This window comes from Anabrus simplex, chromosome 1, assembly GCF_040414725.1.
Source record: "Anabrus simplex isolate iqAnaSimp1 chromosome 1, ASM4041472v1, whole genome shotgun sequence".
NCBI classification, from domain to species: Eukaryota; Metazoa; Arthropoda; class Insecta; order Orthoptera; family Tettigoniidae; genus Anabrus; species Anabrus simplex.
In genome coordinates this window covers 870,364,556-870,388,058 of record NC_090265.1, presented here as the reverse complement: position 1 = coordinate 870,388,058, position 23,503 = coordinate 870,364,556, and the positions used below count along the sequence as shown (strand labels likewise).

The following is a 23,503-nucleotide window of genomic DNA, read 5'->3' as shown; positions in this document are numbered from 1 at the left end:
ACACAATTACTCTGACCAATGCCCACGCTAAATGGTGATCCTGATATAAACCTCTCAGGTGATGGTGAATGATTATGTTCTATTAACATGAAAGTAATGGCGGAACTGGATATACTGTAGAAAAGCTGACAAACTTCCACTTTGACAAGCACAAATAAATCTGAGACACAGTAGTGAAAGGGTGACAACTAACTGCTTGAGTCATGGAGGGGTATAGTTCAGAAATTCACGGTAAAATTTAGTACTTGGAGAAAGTAATGCTTTATAATATGAATAATGCCTTTATATTCAGACAGTAAGCTGTTTTGAGTTTAATGGGATATGCCTAGAATTTTCCATAGACAGGCTCTTCTGAAGAGGTAAAATTGTAGAAAACATAGCATCTAAGAGACAAAAGCTTTCCCCAGGTTGCTAAAGTTTTATTGTATAAACCCTACCTGCTTCTCAACCTAACTTATGGACTAGAAGCTGCTACCCTGACAAGAAGGGATAACATACAGATACAAGCAACAGACATGAAGTTCTTCAAGCACTGCATACAAAAGACCGGATGGGCAGTGTTGCCAACTTATATTTTCAAGATCCGCTAAATACTACTAAAAATCCGCTAAAATTCCGCCAAGAAATCCGATCTCAAATAATGAGCAATAATAATAATAATAATAATAATAATAATAATAATAATAATAATAATAATAATAATAATTTCAGATGTCATTCGAAAGCGAAGAGTTAAATTTTTTGGACATATTTCATGAATGCCTGATGACAGACTTGCTAAGAAAATCTTTAACCACTTCAATAAGCCCAATAGGAAAGGCAACTCTTATGAAAAATAGTTTGTTAACACGAAGAAAGATTTGCAAGATATGAACATCAAACATCAAGACATCCACAATAGAACCACCTTCAGAAAAAAGTTATACACATTTAAAGTCTTCCTAGAGCCAGAAACAGCGACCAAGAAGAAACAACAATGGACGGCTGAGAGGAAATAAGCAACAAGCAGGAGGATGAAGGAGTACTGGCGCCAAAGAAAATTTAAATCAAGAGGAGTTATTTACGTGGTCCACAGCTGGCCAAAATCGATAAAATAATAATAATAATAATAATAATAATAATAATAATGATAATAATGATAATAAAAGTAAATGTCTGCACTCATCTGATCTGTGAGTTTCACTGGGATTAACCCCCTGCCTGAGAGTCGGCGAGCTAAAACTTGTAGGCGTTTTAGTGCCGGGTACAAACTAGGTGAATCCCCTACCTCAAGGGCCACACACAGAACAGGCCAGTTCATTATACGGTCTTCCTTCATAGCATAAATATAACTACTCTCTCACAGTTTAATTATCTGTCGTCATTCGTCAACTAAGAGATAAGTACCCTTTCCCCACGCATTACAAATTTATGATACCACGATCTCATAACATCAAATCAAATAACATGTTTTCCTCATGTGACTGCTAGCTCCTGACAAGAAACACGGAATCGCTCAGAGACAGACTGGAGTACAAATTTTAAAAAAGTAAAATGGATAAAACGCTAAATTCTGCTATAATAAATCTAGAATTCCGCCAAAAAAAATCCGCTGTCCGCTAAATGGTATATTTCTCCGCCGACAGTCTTCTAATTCCGCCAAATTTAGCGGAAAATCCGCTAAGTTGGCAACACTGCGGATGGGACAGAATTAGAAATGGATCAGTCCACCTCCAACTAGGGCTGTAACGAAGTGTACTTGACATTCTGGAAAGGAGTCAAGGTTAAAATGGTTATGCCACCTTATGAGGATGGTATCAATCTGAAAACCCAAAGCATATTTTCCATATCTATAAAAAGACCTAGACCGGGCGAGTTGGCCGTGCGTGTAGAGGCGCGCGGCTGTGAGCTTGCATCCGGGAGATAGTAGGTTCGAATCCCACTATCGGCAGCCCTGAGAATGGTTTTCCGTGGTTTCCCATTTTCACACCAGGCAAATGCTGGGGCTGTATCTTAATTAAGGCCACGGCCGCTTCCTTCCAACTCCTAGGCCTTTTCTATCCCATCGTCGCCATAAGACTTCTCTGTGTCGGTGCGACGTAAAGCCCCTAACAAAAAAACAAAAAAAAACAAAAAAAGACCTAGATGCAGGCCAAGAGATGGATGGAATGAAGCAAGCGCAAAAAAAAAAAAAAGGAGTCTGGAATGGGAGACAAGTGGTGGCAGGAGAGAAAATTATGGAGGAGATATTGTTCATTCTCAAACCCGGCCTGCTGAAGTGGAGAACCGATGATGGTGATGATGACAATGATGAGTACCAGCACAACATAAAAGAAATAATATACAAAATGTCTAATTATTTTTGATTAATTACTACATGCAATAAGGAAAACTGTTCCAATAAGAACAATTATACAAAAAATTCACTGAAAATATTCAAAATATTAGGCTTCAATCCTGGGCATCATTTGATACATTACACCCAAATATATTTACACATGAAAAAATAAATAAAATGAATGAATGGTTAAAGAAATCAGAAAAAGCCTGAATATCTAATATACACTCCTGGCCCTAAAAGGTTTCAATAACATACTGAGTGATGGAACATGTACATAAATGTAGTAAAATTGCTAGATAGTGTAGGAGTCAATTTCTACATCTTGAAATGCAAGCTATCACTAATCGGTATTGAAATATATTGACTGTTTCTACCAGATCGAATGGTGGATGATGTCCTGCAATGGATCGCATTTGATACATTGATACTGAAACAATCAATTGATGTATAATGTCTTGCAATATATTGCGGTCTTGTACAAAATTGCAAAAAGAATGGTGAATGACAGAAATTTGCAAAAAAAAATAATGGGGAATCACTTAAAACTAAGAGAAAAATTGTACAAGTACAAAAGTACAAAATTGGCAGTCGCACCTGTAAAATGCTCTCAAGTTGTGCAATTAAGAACACTTACATTGCATCTAACTTACAATTTAAAAGAATTTGTGAAAAATCCATTTACAAAAATAAAGGGTGTATAGCAATGGCATTACACAATTGGCCAACTGAAGTATGTACACAAACAGTTAGTTAGCAGGTATCAGCACTAAGTTAAAAATTTAATCAAAATATAACAAATACCATTTTCATTAATCTCATCTCAATATAGAAAAAACATCATGAAATAAAATATGTCCAGTAAATTGTTGTACTTATAAAAATGTCTTCACTGTGCACTGGAAATGTATAAATTATATTTTTGATGGAAGTTACAGAAATTACATGACTAATCCAGACAAGCTATATAAAGAGCTTTGAAATAAAATAGATTTATACATAACAGAATTAAAACCATTGGGTTGACCTCATTTGTTTTCATCACTTAAATATTTTACATGCCTGTCTCACAGATAAGAGTTTTTGCCAAAATCTCCCTTTGCTTCATATTAACAAAGTCCTTGTCAGGCTGTCACATGTCTCTGAGGCCACCTCCTTAAATTCATTGTTAATGAATATGAACAAAAGTAAATAGAAATGAAAATTTGAAATAAAAAGCTCATCTCAAGAGTTGTGCTCTATGACAACACATTTGCTGATCTATGGCAGTCTGTCTGTTAGGTCATCAGCCTAGAGGCTGGTTGGATCCTCAAAGAGTACCGCCAAAGGTTATGTGGTTATAGGGAAACTGCAAAAACCGATTGCGGCGCCAAAATTAGGCGCACTAGGCAAGACGAGGAGTGAGGTAGTTCGCCATTGCTTTTTTCATGAACTACGGCTACTGATAAGGAATGAATTAAGATTTTACATTTGAAGTATAAATTTGACTTTTCTGCTTGATTTTTCAGAAGATAAAAACAAACACCAATGACCACTCTTGCAACATGGAAGGTATGCAAGCTACCTTGACAAGTGCTTGCACACTACAGCTACCAAATAAAAAAAAAAGTGTTTCCTACAATAACAACGTTAAAAAAAATTCAATATAATGTTATGCTTCCAAACCAGAAAGTGTTCATCAGAAAGATCCCATAGTCATAAATACAAAATGAAATACTACCTCATATAAAATAAAATACTATCTCATGATTTTCTCTTCATTAAACCTGTACTGAAATGGGACAGATCTTAGTTTTCTTTATAACACTAGTAGTGTAATGTTGCATTAACAAATGGGAGATTTTCGGTGATGTAAGGATGGGAAACTTATCTCCCAGTATTTACTTAGTGTGAAAAAGGGAAACCATGGAAAACCACCTTCAGTGCTGCCGATGGTGGAGATCAAACCAACCATCTTCTTGAATGCAAGCTCACAGCTATGTAACTCAAACCACACAGTCAAAACTTGCCCAGCACAAATATTAGAATCTACAATTTTCATTAACTCCATATTAATATATTGTACTAAAAGCAATGTATAACAAGTGTGTAGCTTACACGTGTCCAGTAATGATTCCAATTCTTTTGGCGCTATAAACTTCTCCCAATCATGAACTCCATCAGGTACCAAACGTAAAATCTTTTCAGCAAGTATTATGCCACCAAACCATGACACAAATGATTTGCAAGGAGTTGTCAAGAAGAAGGAACCTCCAGGCTATAAAAAGACAATGAAGGAATTAAGCAATTTACCATTATATTTGAATTAACTAGTATCAGACACTTTACAGTGTGCATGAAGTCATAATGAGTTTGTAGTGCTATATATAGGAATATCAAATATCAATAAAAACTATGAAGATATTCACCTTTAACAATCAATGCAGGCACCAAATGAAGCTAATATACAAGTTCACATTCCAGCCGACAATGAACAAGAAGAGCATAGTACGGAAGGGTAAGTCAGAGGGAAAATGCTGAAACATACTAAAAAAATAGGGAATAACATATGGAAAACTGGGAGTGAGAAAGGGAAGAGTCATAAAAGTGATTACGGGATAGTATTCAGGAAACAGGTAATTTGTGTATATCTACATTTTAAAATTACAATAAAAACAAAGAAAACACTTGTTGGCACTACTTTATAAAATCACTGAAGTACTTTTTGAAATAAAATTCAACTTCAATATAGTCTGAGGACAGGGTCTTTCATACAAACTCACACCGAATGCAAATGTTTGTACACTGCGCTACGGCAGCTGCCTCAGCCGAACTTATGTCGCATGCGGCCACTCTGCTTTAAGCTTGTATAAAATCTTATATAAAATCTTACCTTATAAAAAGTGCTGGAAGTGTTGTCCTTCCAGGGTTATACAGGCATAGTATCTTGTAACTACATTCTGGCTGACACAAGTGAGTTCTGCCACCATAATGTTTCTGATTTCCTTCGCAATGTTTCCTTTCAATTCCTCTAATGTGTGAGGATTTGTTCGATACACTTTTTCCTTTCAGTTTACCCCGCAAGTAAAAATCACACATTGTTAGATCTGAAGAACAAGGGGGAAATAGACCAGCACTGATCACTCTGTCTGCAAACACTTCCAAGATTGTAAGAGCAGGGGCTGAATCTTGTTGAAACCACCCACGCAATTTTTCTTCTTTCGTTAACTGATAGAAGAGCAACATCAAAATGTTAATTGCAGAAACTGTCAGCCGATTAGCCATTGGTCAGAGTCTAATAAAAATAATAATAATAATGTTATTTGCTTTACGTCCCACTAACTACTCTTTTACGGTTTTCGGAGACGCTGAGGTGCCGAAATTTAGTCCCGCAGCAGTTCTTTTACGTGCCAGTAAATCTACTGACACGAGGATGATGTATTTGAGCACCTTCAAATACCACCGGACTGAGTCAGTGGGTGCTCCAAATTAAAATGTAAAAGTGTTTATTTAAACGATAAATTTTCATTATTACTAACACAATTGCATCAATTACATCGGAGTTTAAATCTTTAGCTTGACTATCATGTAGTGTCCAGCTCCATGGCTAAATGGTTAGCATGCTGGCCTTTGGTCACAGGGGCCCCGGGTTCAATTCCCGGCAGGGTCAGGAATTTTAACCATAATTGGTTAATTTAGCTGGCGCGGGGGCTGGGTGTATGTGTCATCTTCATCATCATTTCATCCTCATTACGACACGCAGGTCCCCTATGGGCGCCAAATCAAAAGACCTGCATCTGTTTTTTTTTTTGCTAGTTGCTTTACGTCGCACCGACACAAATAGGTCTTATGGCGACGATGGGACAGGAAGGGCTAGGAGTGGGAAGGAAGCAGCCATGGCCTTAATTAAGGTACAGCTCCAGCATCTGCCTGGTGTGAAAATGGGAAACCACGGAAAACAATTTTCAGGACAGTGGGGTTTGAACCTACTATTTCCTAAATATAGGAAAGATAAGTATTGGAAAGGTGGTGTTAACTATTATTCTTGTTTTAATGTTCATACTGAATACTGGCCGCACTGCAATTTCCCAGTTATTCAATATTTGGACGATTCGGTATGGTGAGTGTTGTTTTAAGGGGCAAATCAACAAGATTATCAACTCTTTCTTTACAACCCATTTGTACTCCTTGCAAAAGTCAAATCCTTCTTTGTTTACATTATCCAATCTAATAAAGACAAAAAATATTAAATCATACGGTATATTCTGCCTTTGTTAGAAATAGCACATACAAACCCAGAAGCAGTATAAGTATCATCATCTAAAGGTAAGGCCTTGTCACTGTAACATATCTGAAGCTCCACTGCAATCTTCTTCACATTGGCATACGAATTGCATCCTAGTACAAAGAAAGTGTTGTTAATATAGGACTTTCTTAGTTGTTCCCATGTTCTCTTCTCCAGAACTTTACCTCATAATTATTTGAATAAGTGTGTTGTGCTTGAGTATGTGGCCAATAACTCAGGAAAATAAAAAACATGAAAGGAGAAAATCTTCATGCCAACAGGGAACAAAAAGAAAAGCTAAATATACAATACAAAAGGCAATGCTAAGGAGGTTAATATGAAGGAATAAATATTTACTGTGATCAACTGCTCTGATAATGCATGTCAATATGGTACCCAATCACAATATGCAATGCCATCATGAGAACACAGACAATGCTTTAACCTTTTCACTCTGGCAAAGTGAGAGCGGATGCATGGGCTTGAGGATGATTGCCTACAGCAGAGGGCTGTGCCTGCTGTATTGTATAGTTTCTGCTTTCTTGCTTGCATTTGTTCACATTCCTAACACACGACAAGTTGACTTTTAAACAATAGATATAGTTCAGTCAAATATCTTTGCATTTATTTTAGTCATTTTCATTCAAGCAAAGCTTCCTATCCTTCTTTTAGATCCAAGGCTTTGAACACAGCATTGGCAGAGTTTAACATTTCCTGCCTTAATTTTCTTCAAAATCACTACCCGATACGAGGATAATCACTTCATCCGCGGTATATAGTTTCTCATACATTATGAAATATGGTACCACAATGCACTGAAGCTACGTATAGAAGTGGTAATACGTTGGCAGTGAACAGCTATTACATTTAGGAATGTCACTCGAACCCTTACCTTCAAACTGATTGCCCCTGATATCTGGTGACTCTACTCACAAGACAACTGTCAGATATCACAAAGAACTTCTCCAGCAGTCTACCACAGTTAAGCACAGAAATGCAAAACAACACGCACCTGCTATAGCAGTCCGCCGGCCATATGGCATCGCTCTCACATGACTGCTACAGCAGTCCACTGGAGTGAAAAGGTTAACAGACTACACAGTATAAAAGTAGCAAATGCTGATCCATACCTTCAAAGTTGCTACACAACGATCAACAAAAATCTTCTTATCAGCAACATGCTCTATCACTTCAGAGGCTACAACAGCATCATACGTTTCTTTATTATGGTCTGCATGCTCCTCAATGGTGTTATGCATGTAACATAAGCGAGCAGCTAATGCTGGGTCTTTGGCAGCATGTACCTTCGCTACATCTATCAGATCCTTGCCTGCATCCAAACCAGTAGTGTTAGCTCCTAGTCTTGCTAAGGGCTGTAAAATCCATCAATTTGATTAAAGTACAACCTACCTGCTCTGTGAAAAGTTAACATGCATTTTTAAGTTTTTAAGAACACTGTATTATCTAATCAAGCAAATCAATGACAGGGAATCATGACAAAAAATGGTATCACCATACCTCTGTCAAGAGTGAAGAGAGATGTTCAGGTTTACAATCTTACACAACATACACACAGCAGACAAGAAATTTATGCATCAAACTTGTCCAACACCATCAACAGAAGAGAAGGAAATATATAAAAAAGGATAATTTATCAAAGCAAGTGAGTGATAAAACTACAAGCATAATACTAGGACATCACATAGAAACAGATACAGTATTTCATTTACAATTTCATCAAGTTCCTTGACTTGCTTGACACTTGAAGCAGCAACCACTAGTCATGTGTACTACCGCTGTGGTATGAAGGAGGTATTCTAGATAAAAGGCTAATGAAAACGCAATGTTGCATGCAATTTGCTCTCTTCTTACAAATTCGAGTTACAGTACATTATGAACTTAAACGTCAGCTACACTGACACTCCTTTGGAGTCAGATAATTAACCCGACCAGTAACCAGGTGGTTTGTTTGAAACATCACTTTCAACTATTTTGATGTTTATTTATCAATATTTCATTGCAAAATGGTTGCTACATGACCATATAATATACTGTATGTACCAACATTACAAAAATATTCTAGCAGTTACACACAGTGACCATCTCTCTGGTCTAAATGTAAGAATAGTCAGCTGCTGGAAGAGAGGTCTAGGATTTAATACCCATCTCAACCACAAATTTATGTCTGGTACTAAAGATTTGGGAAGAGCCTCTGTGGCTCAGGCGGCAGCGCGCTGGCCTCTCACCACTGGACTCCGTGGTTCAAATCCTGGTCACTCCATGTGAATTTGTGCTGGACAAAGGGGAGGTGGGATAGGTTTTTCTCCGGGTACTCCGGTTTTCCCCTGTGATCTTTCATTCCAGCAACACTCTCCAATATAATTTCATTCCATCTGTCGTTCATTAATTCATGCCCCAAAGGAGTGCGACAGGCTTTGGCAGCCAGCACAATTCCTAAGCTCGCCGTGATCATGCTTTCCGCCATTTGCATTACCTTCCCAGTAAAGAGTTGATAAACTGATACAACTTGCTACATAACGCTCCTTTGTTTCCTTTGTTCATAGTTACCCACACAGCTGATTATGATATCAAATAATTCTGCATCAGTGTCATTCTTTCTGGATCTGTGCACCCTAAAAACATCAACATCAAAAACATCAAGATGCCTTACACCTAGAATTTCATGTTTGTCATCCTTAACTTTTTCATAACACAAATTCTTCTTTCACCAGTATGAATCCTCCCCCTCCTTTCGATTCTATCCTGTCTCTGTGATAATCACTCAAGTTCCAAGAGAAAGTTTCTGCATCCATAATATTACTTCTCAGCAGCCATGATTTAACTCCCATTACAATAGTGTATCTCGTAAATATATATCTGGGCCATTGACCTAGATGTTAGACCTCTTTAAACAACAAGCATCATCATCAAATATACAATGCCTGACAAAAAAAGTTAAGCACCCAGAAGGAGCAGTCCAATATTATCCCATTTCGGTATACATGCATACCCCTGATATGTAAGAAAATTATTAGATCTGTAATGTGTAGAACGCCCACCAGGGTGCATTCGTGATGGCACCGCCCTGCTGTTGATAAGTTGTTACCAGTCAACTGCTGTGAGTCAGACAGTTTAAGCAAGACGTACAGAGAAGACTACGTACAGTACGAAGCACCCGCGATGCCTTGCAGATGCGTTAAGACAGCCTATCCACCAACTGACAGCATTTGATAGAGGCCGCATTGTGGGACTGCATGAGGGTGGATGGTCGTATCGTGCAATTGCCAGGCATGTGGACCATTCAGATGTCACAGTGGCTCAATGTTGGACTCAGTGGGTACATGAGAGCACTCAATCACGTCATGCAGGTCGGGTCGACCAAGAAACCCCAACCCGAGAGAGGACCGTCGTATGGTGTGCCAAGCATTGCGGGATCCCATAACTTCAGCACCCGCCATCCGCGAACATGTACTGGAGACTCTACAATATCCTGCGAGTTCCCGTACAGTGTCTCGACAACTCGCATCCGCTGGAGTGGGGTCTTACCGCCCCATGCGTCAGTTGCCATTGACACCAGAGTGCCAACACCTGTGTATAAAGTGGTGCCTTGCCCAGGAGGCATGGACAGAGGAAGACCAGCATCGCATCATGTTCAGTGATGAGTCCCGCTTCTCAATGACCTCCGATGACGATCGTGTGCGGGTATGGCGGCGTCGAAGGCAGAGGGCAGAACCTGCCCATATTGTGGAAAGACACACAGGCGTAATTCCTGGCATCATGGTGCGGGGAGCCACAGAATATGCGTTCAAGTCAACTCTAATAGTGCTTTGGCAGACTTTGATGGCACAGGGATACGTCACAGACATTCTGCGTCCGCACATCCTACCCCTTATGGCACAGCACCCTGGGACCGTGTTCCAACAAGATAATGCATGTCCAAACACAGCACGTGTGTCTATGGACTGCCTAGAGCATGTTGAGATACTCCTGTGGCCAGCAAGATCCCCGGACCTCTCCATCATTGAACACGTGTGGGATGACACTGGAAGGGGACTCCGTCCCAGAACTTGTGGGATCTGGAGGGACAGCTGTAACAACTATGGATGAACTTGCCTCAGGAAAGCATCCAAAGGTTGTTTGACACCATTGCAAACTGCATAAGGGCATGCATGACCTGGTGCCAACATTCCACCTGTAACTACCTACAGCCTTGTCTCTTTCAACCCATATTGTAATCAGTTCAATAAACGCACATGATCTTTCAGCAAAAGTAGTTTCATTCACTTTCAACCACTCCTTCTGGGTGCTTAACTTTTTTTGTCAGGCAGTGTATATAAATTAAATTAATTATATTCCTTTCCTTCCAATACTGATACAGTTTACCACTAACAACTTCATGTCATCCTTACTTGACTTTGAGTTCCATATACTCTCATCACCGCTCTCTAGTTCACCTAATTTTCCTGAATGTACTTCCCTATAACTCTTCTAGATACACCTTCTAACTTACAAGTAACCATGCAGTTTCAGGTAAAGGCTATCTGAGGGCAGATCCTTACCCACTATCCACCCACTGGGATCTAGAAATCTCATTCAGTTCCCAAATATCTACTCCATAGTTTCTAGATCCACACCTATCATAGCAGCTATGGTAACAGAAGAAAGGGACAAAGTGCATTGTTTTAATGATATACAGTAAACAAATGATACATGGCTCTGTGAATGTAGAAAGACATGTTTCTTGTATTTGTTGATCTTGCCTTTTATTTTCAACAGACAAAAATGTTTGGATAAAAACAGGAGTTTGTGATGCTGACTGTTATTATATACTGAAGAAACAATATAAACAGTGTGAAGGCCATTCCAAAATAACTTCACTGAACTTTGTTAGCACTAAAATAGATGAATCCCTAAGCCTAGCCTTCAAAACTAATTGGAACAAACAATGAGAAAGGTAAAGCAAACAGGTATACTGTATAGTTAGTTGTCTAATAGATGCTGTTTATTTCTTGGCAGAGCAAGAGCTGCCTCTTAAGGGCCATACTGAAAACCACAACTAAATTAACAGGGGACATTTTGTTGAATTGCTCAATACAGAGCCAGTTATGATGAAAAATTACAGAACCTTCCAAAGGCCTCTGTCAGATGATCTCCTTCAGCAATGAGACGGATAAAAGCTCATTTAAGAAGTACACAGATGCAAGAAAGATGATCAAAACCACCATTAATTTAAATGAAGAACCTCCTGAATAGCTGCAAGAAGAATCTGGGGTCCTGCCATTCTATTATAAACATTTCTTTTACCATAAATGGAGCTGTCTCTCAAGATGTAGGACTTGAAGATGTATGGTATGGAACGTATTGGTTTATGCAAGTTTAAAAGCACATGTACTAATACTCATGAATTGTGTATTATGCATGTTTCTACAAACTAGTACACTAACACTTTAGCAAGGATCATGTACTGCCACTGGGCTAAACCACCATGCTAATTAAAGAAAACTGGAATCATATTCTAGCTGCCACCTGGCATGCTAAGCTCAACTAAGGGAACAAGAATTTTCACTTTAAAAAAAAAAAACCAAGTTTCTCTACCTGGGCTATGTAGCAATCCTTTCTGCAAACATTATACAGAACATAGACAGAGGTGTTGCATGACATCAGTCTGACAGTGAAACTGAACAATAAAGAAAATATGTTATTTGTTTTATAATCACTTGTAATATTCCTAATTCAAACTAATTCATTCTTAACCACGTAACTGCTCCTTCAAGGTCAACAATTTCTATAAAATTCTGCTTAGTAATTTCTTAACTCCTTACAGATGGTCTTTCAAAACCATTTCTCTGTTTTCAAATGGCTACACATTTCAAGTTTTCAACACTGGCATGATGGATGATGCCATGATGTAAAGTGAAATAGCAGTTCTTGCAAGTCTTTAAAAATTCTTTATGCACTACACAAACATTTTATTTTCTTGAACTGAACTATAAATATCCACATTCCAACTGGAATCTCACCTAACAAATTTCTTCGAAGCAGTCAATCACCTTCTTCATCCTTGGATACACTGAATGACTTGTGGATCAAATCTAAACCAAATTAACGGTAATAACTAGTTTTGTTAAATGAGATTTTTGAGCTTCACTTTACATTGATGCATCACTTGCCACTTCATACCTTCATATTTTGAAGCCTGCTTACCTCTGCCAGAATTCCGCCACCACAGCCAACATCCAAAAGTTTCATGCCTTCTAAAGGTTCAGGTTTATTGTAATCTTTTTGAGTAATACGACCAGTATTCACTAAACCATTAACTATGAACTTTATCCTGAAAACAAAGGAAAAGAAAATTTATTTCCTTGTCTGGTGGTGGTGGTAAATATTCTTTTAAGGGGTGACCGACACCTCTGAACAACCAAAAATGCGATTTTTCAATTTACTTTTCATTTAAAACTGAACATTTCTCCTTATAACAGTGAAAAATTTTTGTTAATATTTCCAATAATTTTGGAGTTATGACCATAGATACGAAGCCCTGTACCCCAAGCAAGCTCTTTATGGGTAAGTTTGTTACTCGTTTCCCGTAACTTTTGTTTTTCAGAACCGTTTCCCTCATAACTCTGAAAGTTTTTAAGATAATAAGATGAAATTTTGTATGCATGTATATTTCATAAAGAATAAGAAGATATAATAGTGAGCTACCTTCCTTGGTTAGTTAAAAAAAGAACTTTCAAATGAAATTTAACGAAAAATGGACTACTTGAAAATAACTTAATGAAAAATATATTTATACGAGATGGACTTCACTAATTCTAGTAAATGTTATAGCTATAATCATAAAAAAATGAATCATAGAAAAATATTCATGTGTTTGCAAATTATCAGGGAAACGGCAAAAGTGGCCATAATACACTGCCATTTTGAATAATTAATTATATATAATGGCATAGGTTTATATGATTTCTAAAGAAGTAGGCATATTATTAAGGAATAATGTGTTTGTCATACAAAGTTTCCTTTTAGTATTAATTTCCATTGCTGCGGACAAAACGTTTAATGCACCCCATTTTTCTATGTTTAAAGGTGTAGGTTGCCCCCTTAAGAGGAAGTACAAGTACTCTTAACACTAATCACAGGAAAGAATGGACAAAGTCCGACCCTTTGAAGAAATAGGCTATCAGCAAAAGAAAGGTAAGGACTATGAATGGTGTGAAAATGAAAGACTTTCTAGGCCTCGTAAACCTAACACCATCGGGGTTGGAAGAGAACAAGAGCTGACCAAGGACGATCAGATAGGAAAGATGAAAGCAAGGAGCTTGACACAAATAAGTGGAAGCAAGGCTAGACTCAAGTAGGAGAACATGGACGTCAATCCATGCTTTCAAGTTCAGAGACCCTCTTTCACTCGCTTCTTATGACAGGCAGGGGATACCATGGATTTTATTCTACTGCCCCCCACCTACTCATCCGTTCTAATCAATAACTATTTTTTAAAGAAGGTTTTGTCCGTTACTGAATTAATTCTTCATGAAATAATATCATTTGTTACCAGCCACAAGTTTGGAAACAGATTGTCAAGACCAGTATTTTAAGAATCCCTAAACTGACAAATTTGATCTTTTGGGACATTAGGCTGAGGTGATATTGTCTTGTCAAGACTCGTCAGTTAACATCTGTTGTGAAAGCCTACACCAATATAATCCCTAACTTATTGTTCAACCAAATTCACTTTAATTATGATTTACACTACCTAACTGAAATTATTCAGGCATCCCTCTGTACATGTAAATCTGAGCCTAGAAGACTACCGCTGATGCTATAAAAGGCGGGTGAGTACTCAATGTTATTTAGTGCTAAAAGATACCTACAGAATGGGTGGAGCAAGGGAGCATATTGACTTCAAATGTACAATGGTTATTGGTTGCCACATCAGACATCAGTAAGCAATCGATAAGGGCCATTTCGACCCTTCTAGAGTTGCCCAAGTAGACTGTTGGGGTGTGATTGTGAAGTGGAAATGGAAAGATGAAACCATGGCCAGGTAAGCTGTGTGTGTTGACTGCTGAGCACCGAATGTGACATGGAATCACAACAGCGCTAGACTCCCACAGACAAAAAGTGCATCGGGTGTCAGCACTAAGGAAGGGCAAGGAATCTCCATGACGGTTGCTAGGCGACAAAAACACAACAGATAACTTTACTTCCGTGCTAAGACTGACAACATGATTTTTCTACTGCACAAACTGCACATTCCTGTACTCCAAATAATAAAGCAGTAAACTTAGTGTAATATTAATGTTGTAAGTAACCAATCACATCATTAGCCATCCACACCTCCACACTTCTCTCTGACTCCTCCTTTCCAACCCTATCTCAAGTAGCTTTTGGCAGAATAGCATGTATTTCACTTTTACCAATCACAATTCATTTCAATAAAACACACACTATTTGATGAGCTGGGATACTCTTTATATTTCACCTAATGCATTATGGCCTTAAGATACGGCTATGCAAATTTCAACATTCATAACACAACCATAGCGAGTAGAAGGAAGAAGTGTGATCACTCGCTTAGTTCATCGGTTCCTCCGCTAGGCCACTCTCCCAGCAGTATTTGAGCTTGAGCTTAGAAGTTAGCATACGAATAAAAGACAATTATTGCATGCAAAATATTATGCTTTTGCTTACCATTCCAGAAGTCAGTTGTCAGATAGTTTAGATAGCTTCCGGAAAGACTTTGTGGTCTTAGAAGATTTCAGTTCCTTTCTCAATCTGTCTTGTTACAAAATAAAATCGACATTTCATATAATGTAACACAAGTTTAGGGATAATGTCCGCAACATGGTCATCGCAGCATCCTAATTCTTTCTAATTAATTGTGACACTGTGCAAACTGTCCAAACACTCGTAAAATACATCGCCCCATAGACTATGTTCACAGGAGAGTTTTTGTTCCACTACACTTTCAACTTGCACGAACACATTATAAAGTGCTCTTGAGGGATGGATGAGGAAACTGCTGTTAGTGCTGTATTTATTGCTATAGTCCATAATAAATGTGAGGGCTGCGGCAAGCATTTCTTCTGTAGGCTTTCCGTGAAGCAGGCTGACACATTTACGACATTTTGTGACCTTGGATACATTGCGTACTATATATCCTCCTAGATAATAAATCAAACACTCCTTTGCAAGACTGCGGCTATCACTGTTAATTAGACCTAAATTGTTCTCCCAGTCCGGTAAGAGGTCATCCATGTTCTCGGTGAAGTCTAGTGCTTGTCTTATTTTCTTTTGTGCATTTTCTACTACAGCCTTATTTGTCTCTCCTGTCTTCTTAGCCAGTGTTCTCATTTGATTGACGAATGATGTCAATGTCAGTTCAAAGATGGGCTCACAATTACTACCCGATGAGAGGGCAAGTTTGGTTGGGATATAAATAGATTGCAACATGTGTAAATTCAGAAAATCTATTGTCGAAGGGTGGTCGTCACAACTTAATGAGCATAGTATACCAAAGTGCTGTTCTAGTGGATCTTGATTAAATTTGGCTGTGAGCATATATTGGAATCCATTATTCCATAAATACTCAGACACCTGTATGGTGCTCTCAATCGTTACTCTTAGGGATTCAAGAGTTCTTTCTGAAGCAAAAGTATTCCCATTGAGGTTATCTCTCCATTTTATTAAGGTTTGATGCTCTACTGAATCTTTATAAAGAGCCCCTGCCGGTGTAGAAGTATTTAATACATCTATTAGGATGTCAATTCCCTTGTGAACGTTTCTGTCGGTTCGCTGTCTTCAAATCCCACCGAGTTTATCAGTCTAAAGAACTTTATGCCATTTGCAACATAATTACTAAATAACTGAAAAGCAAGTCTCACGTTCATGCGCTGAAATGAAGTGGAGTCTATATGTGCAGACGTTAGCTTGTGGCAAACTTTCAAACCTGCAAATTTATATCAGTTATCCATTTCAAACACTTGTCGATAGAATTTAAAGTCCACAACTTCATTATTGAATAGACTAGCCTTTTGTCGCGAAAATTATTTCTGATGCACTTAATTATATGTACAGCATCTGAAAAGGCCCAAAGTCTCCTACTAGAATCAAAGGGATTAGAAATAGAGCACACAACCTTCCCTTCTTTTCCATTTATTCCTAAACATTTCCACACTTTTTTTATTAGACTGACTTCTGTCTGAGGTGAAACCTATAATTCTGGCACCAATTTGCTCCAGTTGTAAGACCACCTAGATTAAAATTTGTGACAAAATATCACCAGGTGTGGAATTTCGGCTTGCATACACAGCAACCGGTTGAACCCAATTATGCAATACGGGCACAAACATGAACACTAACGCATGATTTGAAAGTTTATTTTTCCCGTGTTCTTGGGTGTGTTCTCCTAAATTTACGAATCTATCAACTTTTAATGAGTTGGTGTTAAACTGAACCTCTTCTCTTAGGTTTTATTCGTCACATATGAGAATTCCCGTGCGATTGTTTTCACTCTTCTCATCGCAGAAATAGTTCTCAATAGCACTAATGGCATGGGTGTTCACCCCGTAAGGGCACTTAAGACCTTTAACTAATTTTCGCAGGTGAGCCTCCGAAGGAAGGGGAAGCATGTTATGCATTAAACAGTGTCTATAGCCCTTAGGTGATGTAATTTTAAATAAGAGACTATCTAAAAGGAATTCATTATCATATCTCATTCCTTATTTCTTAGCTGACATTTTTTTAGCATGGTGTCAATAATCACCTTTTGATTTCTGCTTAATATCGGCTCACTTGAATAATTTGGCTGTAATTTGGAATCTCTTAGTTGTTTTTCTAGCAACAAAATCTTAGCATTAGCTATTTTCAATTTATAACGGATAGTCATTATATTACATCCCTGTCTCTTTAGTATGTTTCTAAGTGAAATTATTGTCTTTTTAGCTGTGTATGAATCTATTTCATTTCTTTTATCACTCTCAGAAAAAGCATCGAAATTTAATTTGCGGTGAGGCCTGTGTGATTTGGTTCTTGAACTTTCCTCTGTCTTCGCGGAGGCTGTCTTTTACGGGGTGATTTTTGTTTGCTTAATTGTTTCATGAGATACTGTGGCAAATTGGGGAATATATGAGGGACAGCGCCAGTTTTCAGTTTCCATCTATCTCTAGGAATTTCTACCTGTTTGCCCTGTATTACAAATAAAACTGATTTAATAATAAATTCATCCGAAAAATGTGAATCACACACATAACACTTATCAGAAAGCTTTTTGTCCTTTCTGGGAATCGCCTTTTCCCATTTTGAAAATTCTGCTTCATTTTTAGGTGGTTTGAAGAAGTGTTTATCTTTTGTAGTTTTGTAGCTAGACTTACATCCTGGAACGAAGCAAGTAGGCATTTTTTCCTCGTCGGTATTTTTGTAAGTTTTATAAACTCAGCGCTATATTTACACTAAATAAAAGAATACCATCACCAAATCACATGCTCTTCACTTTCACTTAACAATAATGCACGACAATTAAGTTTTTGCCTTCACAGAACAACACTACGAACACAACCATATTACAACTACAGATACCAACCCTCAGATAGTAATGGTGCTGCCCCTAGCGGATGATTCATCACAGTCCCTATACTAGCCAACAGGGAACAACTTAAGAGCTCACACTTTCTCTTCTACTCGTTATGACACAACTAAGGGCCTGTACTACGACAGCCAGATAAAAGTGTGGTTTAAATTTATGTGGCAATTTGCACATTTATCCGGAAGTTTGGTTGGAAATGCGTACTACGACTTTCGTTTATGTGCAATCTGGGAGAATATTCTCGAGGTTAGCTATGCCGAAGTTGTAGAGGCAGTTAACGATCTTATCTGGGACTTCGCTCATATCGGGGACGCTATTGTAAGAATCAAGCTGTCTACGCATCAAGATGAATCTACTTCTGCATGACTCTGAACCGCCATGAAGATGGGAACATGGAATGTACAAATGCTATTGAAAGCGGGTAAACTGGATGAAGTGAAAGACCAGATGAGGAAGAATGAGATAGATATCTATATATATAAAGTAAGAGTTTTGTCTGTACATTGCTCAGAATTTGAAAAGGATGGTATTTCTGTATCGGTCATGTCCACAGTAACAAAGAAATGCATTTTTTACTTTTCCGTAATTTCTGTCTGTCTGTCTGTCTGTATGTACACGCATCACGAGAAAACGGCTGAAGAGAATTTAATGAAAATCGGAATGTAAAGTCGGGTGATGAACCACTACAATCTAGGCTATAAATTATTTTATTCACGCTGAGTGAAATGGTAGTTTAGGGGAGGGCCTGAAGTTTAATTCTCAAATATTTATATTATTAGTGGTTGTGTCTTAATGAAAATCAGTATGCAAAGTCGGGGTAATAAGTTGATATAATCTACGCCATAAATAATTGTATTCAGGCTGAGAAAAATGGCAGTTTAGGGGAAGGCCTAAAATTTAATTTTTAAATATTTATTATATTAGTGGTCGTATCTTCACGAAAATTGGTATGCAAAGTCGGGGAATAAGTCGCTATAATCTAGGCCATCAATAATTTTATTCACACTGAGTGAAATGGTAGTTTAGGGGAAGGTCTGAAATGTGTAATCTATATAAATATAAAATAAGTTTTGTCTGTACATTGCTCAGAATTTGAAAAGAATGGTATTTCTGTATCGGTCATGTCCACAGTAACAAGGAAATGCTTTTTTATTTTCCGTAATTTCTGTCTGTATGTATGTACACGCACCATGAGAAAACAGCTGAAGAGAATTTAAAGAAAATCGGAATGTAAAGTCGGGTGATGAACCACTAAAATCTAGGCTATAAATTATTTTATTCACACTGAGTGAAATGGTAGTTTAGGGAAAGGCCTGAAATTTAATTCTCAAATATTTATGTTATTAGTGGTCGTGTCTTAATGAAAATCGGTATGCAAAGTTGGGGTAATAAGTCGATATAATCTAGGCCATAAATAATTGTATTCACACTGAGTGAAATGGCAGTTTAGGGGAATGCCTAAAATTTCATTTTTGCCGGGCTGTGTGGCTCAGACGGTTAAGGCGCTGACCTTCTGACCCCAACTTGGCAGGTTCGATCCTGCCTCAGTCTGGTGGTATTTGAAGGTGCTCAAATACGTCAGCCTTGTGTCGGTAGATTTACTGGCATGTAAAAGAACTCCTGCAGGACTAAATTCCGGCACCTCGGCGTCTCTGAAAACCGTAAAAGAGTAGTTATTTAGTGAGACATAAAACAAATAACATTATTAAAATTTAATTTTCAAATATTTATATTATTAGTGGTCGTATCTTATTTGAAATCGGTAGACAAAGATGGGAAATAAGTCGCTACAATATAGGCTATACGTCATTTTATTCACGCTGAGTGAAATGGTACTTTGGTGGATGGCCTAAAATGTAATCTATATATATAAAATAAGAGTTTTGTCTGTACATTGCTCAAAATTTGAAAAGGATGGTATTTCTGTATCAGTCATGTCCATAGTAACAAGGAAATGCATTTTTTAACTTTTCGTAATATCTGTCTGTCTGTACACGCATCACGAGAAAAGGGCTGAAGAGAATTTAATGAAAATCGGTATGTAAAGTCCGGGAATAAGTCACTACAATCTAGGCCATAAATAATCTTTTTCACGCTGAGAGAAATGGTAGTTTAGGGGAAGGCCTAAAATTTAATTCTCAAATATTTGTTATTAGTGGTTCTATCTTAATTAAAATAGGTATGCAAAGTCAGCGAATAAGTCGTTACAATCTACGCCATAAATAATCTTATTTGCGCTGAGAAAAATGGTAGTTTAGGGGAAGGCCCAAAATTTAATTCTCGAATATTTGTGTTATTAGTGGTCTTATTGACAATTACTATATAATTAAAGTTACATAGTATTAAATTTCCGATCATTTATGTGTTATACATTTTGACCGTACCGGCTATGATAACGGATATATTCATGAATATGAATTTTTGTTGCTAAGATCATATCAGCGCCATCACGAGAAAGTGGGTAAACATAATTTAATGAAAATCGGTATGTAGAGTCGGGAAATAAGGAACTACAGTCTACGCTATAATTAATTTTATAAGACGGCCTTATATAACAAAGTTGAAAGAAAACTGAATGTGAAGGCCTACAATACAGAAAGCTCATAACATTGATCAACAATAACATTACATTGACCATTGTTTGTTGTGATTTGCTTTGTGTCTCTGCTGCCATTAATCTCCGATAGATGGGATTACTGCTGTATACCGAGTTTTTTTAAAATTTGCTCTACATCGCGCCAACACAGATAGGACACATGGCGACGATGGGATACGAAAGTGCTAGGAGTGGGAAGGAAGTAGCCCCTACGTTAATTACGCTACAGCCCCGGCATTTTCCTGGTGTGAAAATTGGAGACCACGGAAAACTATCTTCAGGGCTGTTGACAGTGGAGTTCGAACCCACTACCTCCTGGATCCAAGCTCACAGCTATGCGCCCCTAACTGCACAGTCAACTCACCCAGTCATACCGAGTATAACAGCCTGCCTGAAATTTGGCGGGAAGTAGCTGGGGAGTTAGATACATTTCTGAAACTACTGATACGTTTGGAACGAGAAGTGTGCATATTTAACGGGATAATGGCAGAGAAGTGTTCACGGCTGTCTGCGGTCTGGTCACTGCAGCACTGGAACTTTGGACTGTTAGATCGGCACCGTAGCACTGTTCGTTAAAAGTGAGAAAATGTGCGGTTTATTAATTTGATCGAGTATTTTATATAACATTGCTTTTAATCACTACATTCCTTCTGACGACTTTAGGTAGGAAAACCACAAAGACAGTCTTTCTGAGAATCCCGTAGCAAAGCATGGGTACATCAGCTAGTATTAAATATATGTGAGACAAGATGGGAAGGAAATGGAGACTTCTACAGTGATGAGTTTAGAGTAATAAAATTTATAGCGGTGGAGAGAAAAGAGGAAAGCATGGAGTGGCAGTTATAATAACAGGAAAATGGTCAAATAATGTTTGCAGTATCTACCATGTCAGCGACCAGTTGATGGTAAAAATTAATAGTGCACCTGTGGACTTAGTAATAATTCAGACATATTTCCCAACATCGGCTCATGACTTGGAAGAAGTGGAGACTAGGTATGAAGATATTGAAGAACTATTAAAACTAACTAAAGAAAAATATGTCGCAATAATGGGCGATTTTAATGCAATAGTGGGATCCCATACAGGCAATAAGACAGTAGGAAATTTTGGTCTGGGGGAAACAAATGAAAGAGGTGAAACTTTGGTAGATTTCTGCAGTCAAAATGATATGGTTATTACAAACACATTATTTGAAGTTCCTCTTAGAAGAAGGTACATGTGGGAGGTGCCAGACAAAAGACAATTTCAGTTAGATTATATACTAATGAAGCAAAGATACAGGAATCAGATAAAATCATGCCACAGCTACCCAGGTCCTGATATAGATAGGATAGTGACCATACACTTGTGTTAGCAAAGTGCAACATTAGATTTAAAAGAACCAAAAGATCTATCAAAAAGAAGTGGAGACTAGAAGGACTGAAGGAAGCAGCAACAAAGGCGGCTTTTGAAGAACGAACTAATGAAGTAGATAATGGAAATGATGAGCCAATGCAGTGGAATAACATCAAGATAAGGATAATTGAAGCAACAAATGAGCTTTAGGAAAAAGGAAATTGGAGCCCAGAAAACCTTGGATGACAGAAGAAATACTACACCTAATTCAAGAAAGGAATAAACTCAGGAAGGAAAACAATGTAGATGACTACAAAAGGATTAAAAATCAGATCACAACCAAATGCAGAGAAGAAAAAGAGAAATGGACCAAAAACATTGCTGAAGAGATAGAAGAAGATATAAGAAAGGGAAAACAGGATCAAGTTTATAAGAAAATCAGTGCCCTCCAGTACAAAAATAGAACCAAATCTGCAGTAGTAAAAAACAAAGAAGGAATGTTACTGATAGACAACGATAAGATGTGCTCGATGGAAAGAATACATAGAAGAACTGTACGATGATAAGGACTTCAAGAATGACAATAAGCTAATTGAAGACATCAATGAGTGTGGAAGAGAAATGCAAGGTCCTCCAATCATGAGATGTGAATTTGAACATGCCCTTCAGTCTGAAAGAAGGAAAAGCAACCGGTGTAGATGATATCCCAGCAGAATTACTGAAAAATTTAGGTATCAACATGAAAGACCAATTATTCAGAGTAATAAATGAATGCTACGAAAGAGGAATCGTGCCAGAAGACTTCACACAATGCAGAACCATTACCATACCTAAAATAGGAAGGGCAGTTGACTGCACCAATTATAGAACACTATCAATATTAACACATGCCTCCACGATACTCATTAACATAGTTAAGAACAGAATAAAAGGAAAAGTAGATAAGTATGTTGGAGAAGACCAATTTGGATGTAGAGAAGGCAGAGGAACAAGAGAAGCAATTCTGGCCTTACGCCATGTTATTGGAGAGAAGGATGGAAATGAATAGAACGACTTGTCTTACCTTCATTGACTTAGAAAAAGCTTTTGACAATGTGAACTGGGAACTACTGGTTAGAACTATGAGGAAAATAGGACTGGACTGGAAGGACAGAAGAATGATTAATCAACTGTATCTGAACCAAAGCACAAAAATAGCATCAATCAGGTAGAAGAAAAGGCCAATATTAGCAAAGGAGTTAGACAAGGTTGTCCCCTATCACCGTATTTATTTAATATGTTAATTGAGGAAGCTATTCAGATCATGAAGGAGAAGACAAAGGGAATAAAAGTCAATGGTGAAAGGATACATTGTATCAGATTTGCAGATGATATCATATTAATTGCAGATTCAGAAAAAGAAATGA

General features: G+C 37.8%; 2 protein-coding genes across 3 annotated transcripts in view; one reads left to right on the top strand and one right to left on the bottom strand.

Moving 5' to 3' along the window:
- The window catches only part of LOC136857322 (SET domain-containing protein SmydA-8), a 143,659-nt gene that overhangs the window by 31,667 nt on the left and 88,489 nt on the right, over positions 1-23,503 (top strand). The window lies entirely within an intron of this gene.
- Coq3 (ubiquinone biosynthesis protein COQ3, mitochondrial) overlaps positions 1-23,503 on the bottom strand; it is a 39,638-nt gene that overhangs the window by 380 nt on the left and 15,755 nt on the right. Inside the window, exons 3-5 of one of the 2 annotated variants that reach the window (XM_067136499.2) lie at positions 12,786-12,912; positions 7,712-7,954; positions 4,415-4,574 (exon numbers count right to left, since the gene is read on the bottom strand). In XM_067136499.2, coding sequence (XP_066992600.2) covers positions 4,415-4,574; positions 7,712-7,954; positions 12,786-12,912 — 530 coding nt within the window. Of the gene's footprint in view, positions 1-4,414; positions 4,575-4,860; positions 6,695-7,711; positions 7,955-12,785; positions 12,913-23,503 lie in introns of those variants that run through there. The other variant, XM_067136500.2, reaches the window with a different exon arrangement.